We start from the raw sequence: 12,975 nt of genomic DNA, 5'->3' as shown, positions 1-12,975 counted from the left end.
AAGGTAGCCCTACACAGAGCCCATTGCAATAGTCCAAGCAGGAGATAACCAGAGCATGCACCACTCTGGCAAGACAGTCCAAGGACAGGTAGTGTCTCAGCCTGCGTACGAGATGGAGCTGGTTGACAGCTGCCCAGGACACAGAATTGACCTGCACCTCCATGGACAGCTGTGAGTCCAAAATGACTCCCAGGTTGCACACCTGGTCCTTCAGGGGCACAGTTACCTCATTCTGGACCAGGGAGTCCTCCATACCAGCCCACCCCCTGTCCCCCAGAAACAATACTTCTGTCTTGTCAGGATTCAACCTCAATCTGTAAGCTGCAATCCATCCTCCAACCGCCTCCAGACACTCACAGAGAACTTGTAAAGAATGTGTGGTTTCTGAACACCTTCTCAGGGTTAATTTCCCAATGCTGCAGGACATGTAAAGGAGACGAGAGAGATGCTAGCATATCAGGAAGGAGTGGAGTTTTCTAGTTCTAGTTTAACCATAGGGGCCCAGCCTATGGTCCTCCATGGGCAAACAAGTAAAAGAGATGGGTTATACCAGTCAGAGTTAGGTAAGTTGAGGGTTATGTTGCCTGGAAAGATGAGCTGGGTCCTTTCGGAAAACCAACCCTGACAGCGGCCCTACATACCACATTCAGATGAAATCCTACAATAAGAAGTGAAAGCAGCAGATAGAAGCAAATACGTTATTGAGAGACTGCAGGACCAAACAGAACAATTTACCTTAAAATTACATTTAAGGAAGATACCAAGACACTATTGGAATTTGAGCAGGGCCCCAAAACAGCCAAAACTAGTTTACCTCACCCTAATTACAACCTTTAGAATCATAGGCCCCACCAGCAGACTTTATCCAGAAATATATGGCCTATTGCTCTCTATCAGTCTACCCAAGAAGTGCAACATTTAAGGTCTTAGCTGGTTGCTACAAGTTCAGAAACCATGGCTCTCTTGGACTCCTATACCAATAATTTGGAGCTTTCACCACTGTAACTAAGCCAAGTGCCTGTGTTTTCTGACTGATGTTGGAGAAACACATGAACCTGACCTTTGAAGAGTTTGTAAGTAAGCCAGTTTTCACTGACCAGATGTGTGGTCCTTTTCAATGGTAAGAGGAGAGGGAAGTTTTGGAACTCATGGGGGTATATTTTTAAGATCTAATAACCTATATTTCCACGCCTTACTTTGCTGAATATTTTGTGATTTGAAATATCTGCTGGGGTTCTCTCACCAAAGAGCACTTGCCCCAAACCTGGATCTTGGCATCCAGGGGATTCTCCCTTTTTATACTTAATTTCCCTTGCAACCTGCACAAATCATCTGCCATAACTCAATCTCTTTCACAATTTTTCAGTTTTGGTATTATTGTCAGTAAATTAATGAACAGATGTTCAGGGGGGAATTTGGAGGTCAGACTGATCATTTCTCCTGTTCAGATGAAGCTTTTCAGCACCAATAGCAGACTGGACCACTGTTCTTTTCTTCCTCCTTGTAGTTATTTTTGCATGCTCTTTTGTTGTCCCATAAACAGACAGAAACCACTTTTGATGAAATAACACAAGCATGTGCTGGTGTTTTTTCTGGTCATTTTGTTGTTTTTGATGTAGAGAGACATAGTTATAATCACAGCTGTAATTATCAATCTCGCCATGACTAAGTCTCTCTTGAATAATGTCTCAATAGATTTCCAGACAATACCAGCCAGAGTCTAAACATGGGCATAAAACCCCTTCCTGCCATTCTAAGCAAGGGAGAGGGAAGAGGAAGAGGAAGGATTTCTGCTTTTCTCTTTGTTGAGGTGTAAAATAGGATTTTAATCTATGAATCGGTAGGGAAGTGCTGTTCCTGTCAAGGCAGAATATTGTACTGAGCGTGGTTCTGAAGCTAAGGTTCATTTCCAGCTGGAAATGAGGGTGTCGGATGAGAAAGAATATTTGCCTCAGTATGTTGCTGTTTGTTGTGCCCATTCTCTTTCATCTGCCACATATGGTGTGCAAACATACATGTCTCACCATACATGATCTGTCCAGAATGCCACATGAATACTACCAACCTGGTGATCTTATTATTGGCGGACTTGCTTCTCACCTCTTTACCTCTTTTGACAAAGTAGACTTCAAAGAAAGGCTAACCACCCATCAACTTCTTAATACCTTGTAAATACTTCATATATCAAGTAATCAGGTGATACAGAAATATTCCCCAGCTCTAACCAGGCTTACAGAGAAGCCTGTTCCACTGATTTTAGAGGGATTTCCTTCCTGGCAGAGGTGTCGGGGAGGGGGGAACCATCTCAGAGCTGAAGAGTTGGCTAGGAAGGAGGGAAATGGAGATCTGAATGTGTAGTCAGTGAGATGAGAGAGTCTTTCTTTCATTCATGAGTTCTCTCCTCCCCACACCCCACCAAATTTCTTCCAAGAAGACTTTCATAAGAGGAGCCACAACTTAAACTTACCTAGTTTAAGATGGAAAGCCGTTCTCTGTTCTGAATATTGAACTTCACCTCTGAAAGTTTAGGGTGAAGAGTCTTAAAAGCTCACCTCTCTTTTGAGGTGAAATTCTCATTCAGATCTTCTCATCCAAGTCAGGCTAGTCTTATATGACCCTCCCAGTTTAAAATGTGTCACAGGTTTGAATATGATGAGAACTACGCCATTAAGCCTGGCTACCTGCTTCTCTGCATTTTGATACAGCTTTTTTGTTGGATCAGCTCAGTACATGTAAATTAATGATTTCTAAATGTCTAAGCCCAAAGGGCGGTCTGTACACTTTATTCTTACCATGTTAGATCTTTTGATGAAGAGGGTATATTATTATTATTATTATTATTATTATTATTATTATTATTATTAATCAGCTTCATGGTTTCAAAATATTTTAAGGCTTCTGTTGATGTCTCTGTGTGACTGTCAATGTCTGTAGCCTTATTCTGTCACTATGGTGCAGGCTTGTTCGATGACAGAGGACTGGTGACAGGGGAAGAGAGGGAATTTCATTTATAGAATGAAATTTATTCCATTTTATTCCAATTGGCCCGGGCAACAACAGACTAATTGGCTGAAGGTTCTGATCAGCCAAGAAATGGCAGTTAACTGTCAGTTGGGGCAGTTGGGAAATGGCAGTTAACTGTCAGTTAACTGTAAGGAGGGAGGTGTGAGGGGAAAACCAAAGAAAGCTGAGGTGAAAGTGGACAGCTGAGGCTTAAATATTAAGATATTTTGTGTTGAAGATCAGAACAAGTAAGCTGGTGTCTACTTTAAGGTAGGAGGCTGCTCAGTTCTTACAAATCAGTTGACATTTAAATATGAACCTACCAAAATTGCTTGCTCTAAAAAGGTATCTAAACCAAAACAGAGCCTTCATTTGAAATTTATATTCCTCCAGATTTTGCAGTGCAATCTTCTAGCCAAGTCATGTATGCAAAAATGCCTATACAGATGTAAAGTTTCCGTAAAAATGCATATACAGTGGTACATTGGGTTAAGAACTTAATTCGTTCTGGAAGTCTGTTCTTAACCTGAAACTGTTTGTAACCTGAGCTACCACTTTAGCTTATGGGACCTTCTGCCGCCACTGTGCCGCTGCCACACGATTTCTGTTCTCATCCTGAAGCAAAGTTCTTAATCCGAGGTACTATTTCTGGGTTAGCGGAAACTGAAGCGTCTGTAACCTGAGGCGTCTGTAACCTGAGGTACCACTGAATTAATAAAAGTGAGCTACAAGTATAAAAGTGGGAAGTATTCCTTCAGGGGAAACTCCTTGGCATATATAATAGGACACAATTTCAACTAAAACGCTGAAGAATTGTCAAGCCTCCACCCCCCTCTTTTAAATTGCATAGCATATATTTCAAAAATATAGCATGAAATTCTCGTTGCAGTGTTGTGCCAAAGAACTACCAGCACATTCTGGCCTTGATATTTGCTGTCAAGGAGATCAATGAGAACCCCAAGATCTTACCAAATATCACCTTAGGATTCCACATCTATGAAAGTTACTTCAATGAAAGAATGACCTACCGGGCTGCTCTGAATCTTCCCTCCACACTTATACCCAACTACAAGTGCGACACCCAGAAACACTTGGTTGCAGTTATTGGGGGACTGGACTTTGATACCTCCCTCTACATGGCAGACATTTTGAGCATCTACAAGATTCCCCAGGTAAGATACTGCCTTGGACTCTTCACACTCAATCACCATGATCTTTTCTATCCAAAAATGTTTTTAGAGTTGTGGCTGAAAAAGGAGGGTGGTCCTGCTCTTCACAAAACATGTTTCCTGTGGGCTTTGCAAATTAAATAACCTGTGTAGCACAAAACAAATAGTAGTGAGCCATCAGCAGCCTTTTAACATGTCTGCTCTAGATCAGCAGCCTTCTCTCACTTTCTTAAACACACTTGCCTTTTCTCTCTGCTCTAGGTCTGAGCAGTGCCTCCCCTGACTAACTTGTCTGGTGTCCCAAGTGCAGTAGATGATGTGGTCCTATTGGTATATTGAAGGAGGATTCAGTGGCAGGACCAGTTGGTTTCTATCTCAGGCAGCAAAATGTATTAGGTGTGACCTGGCCTCACCCAATAAACCAAGAAGTGTGGGTGGTATGGGAGAAGGTGGCCCTCTAGATATATGAGGGTCAGACAATTTAGAGCTTTTAAAGGTCAATACTAGGATTTTCAATAGGTGACTTTCTCTTTATGTTTGGAAATGGTCCTGTACAGAACTTCTACTGAGGCATGCAGAGAATGGTCTGGATTGGCCAACAAATATTGCACTTTGGCGCATGTGTTGGCAGAAAGGTCTCCTCTTTCACCGGAGGTGAAGGAGGCATGACCTACACAAGATTGGCAACAGCAGCTTACTACTCTAGGGCCTTTACACCCTCATGCATTAACTAGAGCTAAACATGCTACTTATATAAGGCTGTAACTTATCCACGGTTGGGGCTCAGGAAACACCACCCCCACCCCAGTCCTGCTTTCCGCCCTCCTGACTGAGAAGGTACTGTGCTTATGGGAGACAGCTCATCGCACCTCGCTTCCTTACTCCAACTCCTCAAAAAAAAAAAAAAACCCAAACACCTCCACATTCCATTCTGCAAATTGACATTTCTTCCAACATTGCCTGTGGCTTACTGGCTGGAGACTTAAGGTGCTCTTTTGCAAATCTGGAAGCCTGCCTGTCAGGAGGCAGCTGTGCACACATTCTGGCATTTGTGTGTGATTCTGTGCGTCTGTGGTACAATAGAGGTTTGGAAAGGAAGGGAAGGCGGGACGTGATTAAATGAGGAGGTGAAATGTTGTGATGAAACAAAGGGGGTGAAATGGAGAAGGAAAATTAGGGAGAGGGACAGCAGCAGCTCAGGAAAGCAAGGAGAATGAACTGGAGACAGACGATGAGATGAAAGGAGAGCAAAGCAGGGCAGCACTCCATGGAGGCCAAATCGGCCACCCTCCCAACTTTCTGGAGTCTCTTTCCTGAGGCAACTGGCTCATCTTGTCTCCATGGCAGGCAGGCGTTGAATACACATACAGTCCTTCTTCTGCATTTATGAATTATGCCTCTTTATTCCCTTTAGCTCACTTATGGTTCCTTTGCTCCAGAAGATCCTGGTCAAAGCCAATCTAATTCCTTCTATAGGATGGTGCCCAATGAAGCCCATCAGTACACTGGGATTGTTGAGTTACTTCTGCATTTTGGTTGGACGTGGGTTGGGTTGCTCGCTGTGGATAATGACAGTGGAGAGAGATTTATTGAGACCCTGAAACCTCTGCTCTCCCAGAAAGGCATTTGCTTGGCCTTCTCAGAGACAACCCTGAAAACCACATATTTGGCAGAGTTTTATGATTTGCAGTCTGACTTAATCCAAATCTATCATGTTATTATGGAAAGTGAAGCCAAGGTTGTTGTTTTCTATGGAGGAACAACATCCATGGTTCGCTTGCGAATAATGCTAGTTCTAGGTGAAATGGAAAATATTAACGAAATATCTGTGGGCAAGGTGTGGATTATGACAGCACAGGTGGATTTCACAGCAATGACCTATCAAATGAGCATGGATATGCAAGTCTTCCATGGTTCCCTCTCCTTTGCAGTTCATTCAAATGTCGTGCAAGGATTCAAATCCTTTCTTCAGGCACAAAATCCTTTTGAGGAAAATGGAAATGGCTTTGTCAAGCAGTTCTGGGCACAGGTATTTCTCTGTTTATTTCCAAACTCCAATACAGAGGAGCAGGCCACTGAAACCTGCACTGGAGAGGAGAAGCTGGAAGATCTCCCTTCATCTGGCTTTGAGATGAGCATAACAAGCCACAGCTATAGCATCTATAATGCTGTTTATGCCACAGCACATGCTCTACATGCCATGTTCTTGCCCGGGGCCAAATACAGGGCAGCGGTGGAAGGAGGAATGCAGAAGCTTCAGAAACTGCAGCCTTGGCAGGTAATGCCTATCATAACATACAAGTTATTTGACATGGGCAGTGAAATGTAGAAGAGTACACTGAAAATTTTCAAGTACTGACTGTAGACTAGGATCTTTAACGTACAGAGATAAGTTGCTCCTCCAGTTGTTAAACAGTAGGTGTGAGTCCTGCACTGTGCTGCTTCTTTGTTTTTGTTTTTTTAAATAATTTTTATTAAGTTTTCCATTTAACAATCCAATCATATCACATTCATTATTCCGAAGTATATCAATACATATCATAAAGTCCAAATATTTTGCCAAATTATAAATTTTTGTTGGGCGTTCCCATGCTTCAAGTTCAGTAAGGGTCCAGTCATCTCATATTTCTGCTGCTTTTAGTGTTCACCAGTCACATCTTTTGATCTTCTTGTTGTTATCCTTTTTCTTCTTAATAGTTTCTGAGTTGTTTCCACAGGCGAGTTAAACTAAGCATTATTATGCTTCTGTGTGAACTTTGTAAGGCTCTCCCTTTTTTAAAAGCTGGGAAGTCTTTTGTTTGCAATAAATCTTCACACACTGATCCAAAAGTCCTGCTCGGGCGGCAGGCGCCATCTTTCTCAGTTCCGATGAAATAGAATCTAAGGGTCTACTCATTAATTTTCCCAGACAAGTTGCGCCATAAATCAGTCTTTCAGGGAAGATTTGGCATCGAAATTAGAATACAAACATGATAACAGAGCAATGGCTCGCCTCCTCCTCTGACTATTAATCTTGCAACATAGTCTCGTAATGGCGGATCCCAATTAAAAACTGCGTCACAAGAGGGCCTTTTATTTTCTTTCCAAATCTTTCACAAAACAAAGGCTTTAGTTGATATTCACATGTAGGCTGAGTTTCCCCAAAGCCAAAAGGCTTTGCTGCCCATTTCCTCCCAAAGTGAAGGGAAGGGACATAGACGAACCCTGGTAGGACAGCTTGCTCCATGGCATTAACCCCCCTCATGCGTTGATTAGATGTCTGCATGATGGTTATATGAGGCCGGATACCCTACGATTCTCTTCCGTGGGATGTGACATATCCAAGCAGTGGGAACTGGTCTGGAATGCATTAGGATTTTCCCTATAGAAGAGAAAGGAAATCATTGGCTCTCTCTGTGAATGCTCGCCTTAAGAACCAATTCCAATGAGCAGATTCTGTTTGCATAGCATCCCTGCCAGTACTGAACGTTGGAGGCATCCTGAGTGTCAGTAAAGAGAGACATATGCATTACTTCATAGTTCCTATTTTTCTTCCAATGCAGCTCCATCCCTTTCTTAGGACTGTCTCCTTTAACAACTCTGCTGGAGAAACGGTATCTTTCAGTGAGAGCAGGGAAGTAGAAGCTGGCTTTGATATTGCCAACATAGTCACTTTTCCAAATAACTCCTTCATGAGAGTCAAGGTTGGAAGAGTGGGAGGGGAGGCTGTCCCAGGCCAGCTGATTTCCATTGATGACAACAGAATGGTGTGGCACCAGAGCTTTCACCAGGTGAGGCATAATTCCTACATCCATGAGAGATAGGGAAAGAGAATATATTTAACATTACATTCCAACAGATCACGCTCCATTTGAGATATTTGTTCGCCAGATGGTCAGGTTGAGCACACTTTTTTTAAAGCATGAATAGAAAAATGAGTAGTTTGGCTCTGAGTTTGGAATAAGTATTTTAGTGTCTTCCTATTTCAAATTGGGGGTGGGGGAAAATAAAACTAATTTCTGTGTGCTAAAATGTTTATGTGTTTATTTAAATGGGCAGGTTCCACCCCTTTCGCTATGTAACTCAAATTGCCCTCCTGGTTCCAGGAAGGAAAAGAAGGAGGGGGAGCCATTCTGCTGCTATGATTGTGCTCCGTGTCCTCAAGGCATGATTTCATCACAGAAAGGTAGGGGACACAATATATACATGGTACTTTTCAAATGTATGAAGGAGACACCTGTGATATTTCTATTTTAACCTCAAGAGTTTTACAGTGGTAGCATTTGTAGTTGCTATCCAGAACATCTGAAATCTGAATATCTTATTTTCTCTCCAGATATGGATGACTGTGTTGCATGCCCTGAAGACCACTATCCACACAGGAACCAATCGCAATGCATTCCAAAGACCATCAGCTTCCTGTCTTTTAAAGAGCCTCTGGGGATGAGCTTAGCACTCTTTGCTCTTTCTCTCTCTCTCCTCACAATATTAGTCCTTGCCATCTTCATTAAACATCAGGACACACCCATTGTCAGAGCAAACAATTGGGACCTCACCTACACTCTCCTCACTTTCCTCCTGCTCTGCTTCCTCTGCCCATTGATCTTCCTCAGCCCTCCAGAAAGAGTGAGCTGCCTGCTCCGACAAATGGCTTTTGGCCTTGTTTTCACAGTGACCGTTTCTTGTGTGCTGGCCAAGACTATCACAGTGGTTCTGGCCTTTGTGGCCACCAAACCAGGATCCAGAATGAGGAAGTGGGTGGGGAAAAGAATGGCAAGCTCCATTGTGATTTCTTGTTCCCTTATCCAAGCCGGCATTTGCGCTGTGTGGTTGGGAACCTCTCCCCCATTCCCTGATTCTGACATGCATTCCGTGATGAGGGAAATCATTCTAGGCTGCAACGAAGGGTCAGTTGCCCTGTTTTACTGCGTCCTGGGCTACATGGGCTTGTTGGCCATTCTCAGCTTTGTTGTGGCCTTTTTTGCCAGGAAACTGCCTGACAGCTTTAATGAGGCCAAATTCATCACCTTCAGCATGTTGTTGTTTTGTAGTGTTTGGATCTCGTTTGTTCCAGTTTACCTGAGCACCAAGGGGAAATACATGGTGGCTGTGGAGATCTTCTCCATCTTGGCCTCCGGTGCTGGCTTACTGGGCTCCATCTTCGCTCCCAAATGCTACATCATTGTGTTGAGACCTGATCTGAACAGCAAGGAGAAGTTAATAAAGAAGAAATAACAAATTACCCTAACATCTCTGTTTTTTGTTCTATCAGAATATGGGCAAATTAATCTCTCTTTTTCTACATCATATAACCATGTTGTATTTTATCTGTTACAATTCCTATGTGCAATTCCTTTAAAAATCCTCTATGGTCTTTCTGAAATAGGGGTCCACAACCTTTTTCAACATTTGGAAAACTAAGAAACTGTCATGGGTACTGCAAAGTATGAAGGCCTGACTAGAACATCAGATGGTGGTTAATTATACAGTGAAAAAGAGAAAACAATATATTGGGAGGCTTAGAAAGCTTCTCCTTATTCTTTTCTATGTGATTCTCCAGTAAGTAATCAGTACCATTGATTTCAGTAGTTACAGGCAATATTTGCTACACAATTTCTGGTTTTCATTTTTAAAAAATTTATTTATTTACTTTTAAATTTCTATACCACTTTATATTTTTAATAAAAATCTCAAAGCTGTTTACAGCATATTAAAACAAATAAAACAATAAAACAATAGCTGAGCGATGTTCCTCCTGCCTCATGAGGAGCCTCTTCAGTAGGGCTGGTGAGTCTGGGCTTCGCCCCCTAGGCCAGGTGGAAAAGGTCTTGAGGAGAGTGACCTTCACGCCTCACAGCTGGGTGATGTTCCCCCGGCCTCATTGTTCTTGCTTATAAGAATGGTGTTATTGCTAATGGGCTTTGGTTCAGAAGATGGGACTGGTTAGTTCTGAATGAATATTTCGGAGAAAAAGCATTTTGAACATGAGTACAATAAAAGTCCTTTTAATTAGAAAATACAATATTATCTCACATTCTTTGAAAAATGGTGGAACAAGAAGATTGGTAAATAAAAAGACCATTTTATTCCATGACGCACTATGAATACTGAATAAAGGTAAAGGTAAAGGTAAAGGTACCCCTGCCTGTACGGGCCAGTCTTTACAGACTCTGGGGTTGTGCGCCCATCTCACTTAAGAGGCCAGGGGCCAGCGCTGTCCGGAGACACTTCCGGGTCACGTGGCCAGCGTGACATCGCTGCTCTGGCGAGCCAGAGCCGCACACGGAAACGCCGTTTACCTTCCCGCTGGTAAGCTGTCCCTATTTATCTACTTGCACCCGGAGGTGCTTTCGAACTGCTAGGTTGGCAGGCGCTGGGACCGAGCAGCGGGAGCGCACCCCGCCGCAGGGATTCGAACCGCCGACCTTTCGATCGGCAAGTCCTAGGCGCTGAGGCTTTAACCCACAGCGCCACCTGCGTCCCACATGAATACTGAATACACCTGGGCAATTGTAAAGTTAATTCTCTCTTACATCTTGATATCTCAAATACATTAATTAACCATTCTTTTTGTATTTGCTAATCATTTTTCCTTTATTACATCTATATATCGCCCCTTAGAATTACATTTAAGGAAGATACCAAGATGCTCTTGGAATTTTAGCAGTCCCCAAAACAGAAAAAACTAGCTTACCTCACCCTAATTACATAGCATACATGGCCTATTGCTCTCTATCATTCTACCCAAGAAGCGCAACATTTAAGGTCATAGCAGGTTGCTACAAGTCCAGAACTCATGGCTCTAATATGCCTCTCTTGGACTCCTATTCCAATAATTTGGAGCTTTCACCACTATAACTAAGCCAAGTGTTACTGCCTGTGTTTTCTGACTGGTGTATGGAGAAACACATGAACCTGACCTTTGAAGAGTTTGTATGTAAACCAGTTTTTCACTGACCAGATGTGTGGTCCTTTTCAATGGTAAGGGGAGAGGGAAGTTTTGGAACTCATGAGGGTATATTTTTAAGATCTAACAACCCATATTTTCACACTTTACTTTGTTGAATTTTGTGATTTGAAATCTCTGCTAGGGTTCTCTCACCAAAGAGTACTTGCCCCAAACCTGGATCTTGGCGTCTAGGAAATTCTCCCTGTTTATACTTAATTTTCCTTGCTACCTACACAAATCATCTGCCATAATTCAATCTCTTTCACAAATTTTCAGTCTTAGTAGAATTGTCAATAAATTAATGAACAGATGTTCAGGGGGAATTTTTGGAGGTCACACGGATCATTTCCACTATTCAGATAAAGCTTTCCAGCACTGATAGCAGACTGGACCACTGTTCTGTTCATTTCTTCCTCCTTGTAGTTATTTTTGCATGCTCTTTTGTTGTCCCATAAATAGACAGAAACTACTTTTGATGAAATAACAGAAGCATGTGCTGGTGTTTTTTCTAGTCATTTTGTTGTTTTTGATGTAGAGAGACCTAGTTATCATCACAGCTGTAATTACCAATCTGTTGGGTCTCTGGACCGTAATAAAGATTGATTGAATTATCAATCTCGTCATGACTAAGTCTCTCTTGAATAATGTCTCAATAGATTTCCAGACAATACCAGCCAGAGTCTAAACATGGGCATAAAACCCCTTCCTGCCATTCTAAGCAAGGGAGAGGGAAGAGGAAGAGGGAAGATTTCTGCTTTTCTCTTTGTTGAGGTGTAAAATAGGATTTTAATCTGTGAATTGGTAGGGAAGTGCTGTTCCTGGCAGAATATTGTACTGAGCGTGGTTCTGAAGCTAAGGTTCATTTTCCAGATGGAAATGAGGGTGTCGGATGAGAAAGAATATTTGCCTCAGTATGTTGCTGTTTGTTGTGCCCCTTCTCTTTCATCTGCCTCATATGGTGTGCAAACATACATGTTGCACCATCCATGATCTGTCCAGAATTCCTCATGAATACTACCAACCTGGTGATCTTATTGTTGGCGGACTTGCTTCTCAGCTCTTTACCTCTTTTGACAAAGCAGACTTCAAAGAAAGGCTAACCACCCATCAACTTCTTAATACCTTGTAAATACTTCATGTATCAAGTAATCAGGTGGTACAGAAACATTCCCCAGCTCTAACCAGGCTTACAGAGAAGCATGTTCCACTGATTTTAGAGGGATTTCCTTCCTGGCAGAGGTGTCGGGGAGGGGGGAACCATCTCAGAGCTGAAGAGTTGGCTTGGAAGGTGGGAAATGGAGATCTGAATGTGTAGTCAGTGAGATGAGTGAGTCTGTCTTTCATTCATGTGTTCTCTCCTCACATCCCACCAAATTTCTTCCAAGAAGACTTTCACAAGAGGAGCCACAACTTAAATTTGCCTACTATAAGATGGAAAGCCCTTCTCTGTTCTGAATATTGAACTTCATCTCTGAAAGTTTAGGGTGAAGAGTCTTAAAAGCTCACCTCTCCTTTGAGGTGAAATTCTCATTCAGATCTTCTCATCCAAGTCAGGCTAGTCTTATATGACCCTCCCAGTTTAAAATGTGTCACAGGTTTGAATATGATGAGAATAACTCCATTAGGCCTGGCTACCTACTTCTCTGCATTTCTATACAGCTTTTTTGTAGGATCAGATCAGTACCTGTAAAGAACCGATTTGTATATGTCTAAGCCCAAAGGGCAGCCCGTACACTTTATTTTTGTCTTGTGAGATATATTATTATTATTAATCAGCTTTGTGGTTTCAAAATTTTTCAAAATATTTCATGGCTTCTGTTGATTTCTCTGTGTGACTGTCAATGTCTGTAGCCTTCTGCTGTAACTATGGTGCAG

General features: G+C 42.3%; 1 protein-coding gene across 1 annotated transcript; it reads left to right on the top strand.

Annotated features, from left to right (window-relative positions):
* The first annotated feature begins 1,068 nt into the window (after positions 1 to 1,068).
* LOC309354361 (vomeronasal type-2 receptor 26-like) lies at positions 1,069 to 9,393 on the top strand. Its single transcript, XM_081884532.1, has 6 exons — positions 1,069 to 2,168; positions 3,893 to 4,175; positions 5,587 to 6,450; positions 7,715 to 7,942; positions 8,211 to 8,337; positions 8,488 to 9,393. Exons 1-6 carry the CDS (start codon positions 1,933 to 1,935, stop codon positions 9,384 to 9,386), a joined length of 2,637 nt encoding a protein of 878 aa, XP_081740658.1. The 5' UTR covers positions 1,069 to 1,932; the 3' UTR covers positions 9,387 to 9,393.
* The last annotated feature ends 3,582 nt before the right edge of the window (positions 9,394 to 12,975 follow it).

This window comes from Podarcis melisellensis (genome assembly GCF_964234715.1).
Source record: "Podarcis melisellensis genome assembly, chromosome: 13".
Classification (NCBI taxonomy): Eukaryota; Metazoa; Chordata; class Lepidosauria; order Squamata; family Lacertidae; genus Podarcis; species Podarcis melisellensis.
The sequence above is the reverse complement of the archived record's forward strand: the minus strand, read 5'-3'. Positions and strand labels throughout refer to the sequence as shown.

Bases quoted from the DNA above. Each gene is read 5' to 3' on its own strand.
- LOC309354361 (XM_081884532.1), top strand. From the start codon at position 1,933: ATGAGAAAGAATATTTGCCTCAGTATGTTGCTGTTTGTTGTGCCCATT. The intron at 2,169-3,892 runs GTAAATACTTCA...TTCTCGTTGCAG, and splicing joins CATCAACTTCTTAATACCTT to TGTTGTGCCAAAGAACTACC. The intron at 4,176-5,586 runs GTAAGATACTGC...TATTCCCTTTAG, and splicing joins GCATCTACAAGATTCCCCAG to CTCACTTATGGTTCCTTTGC.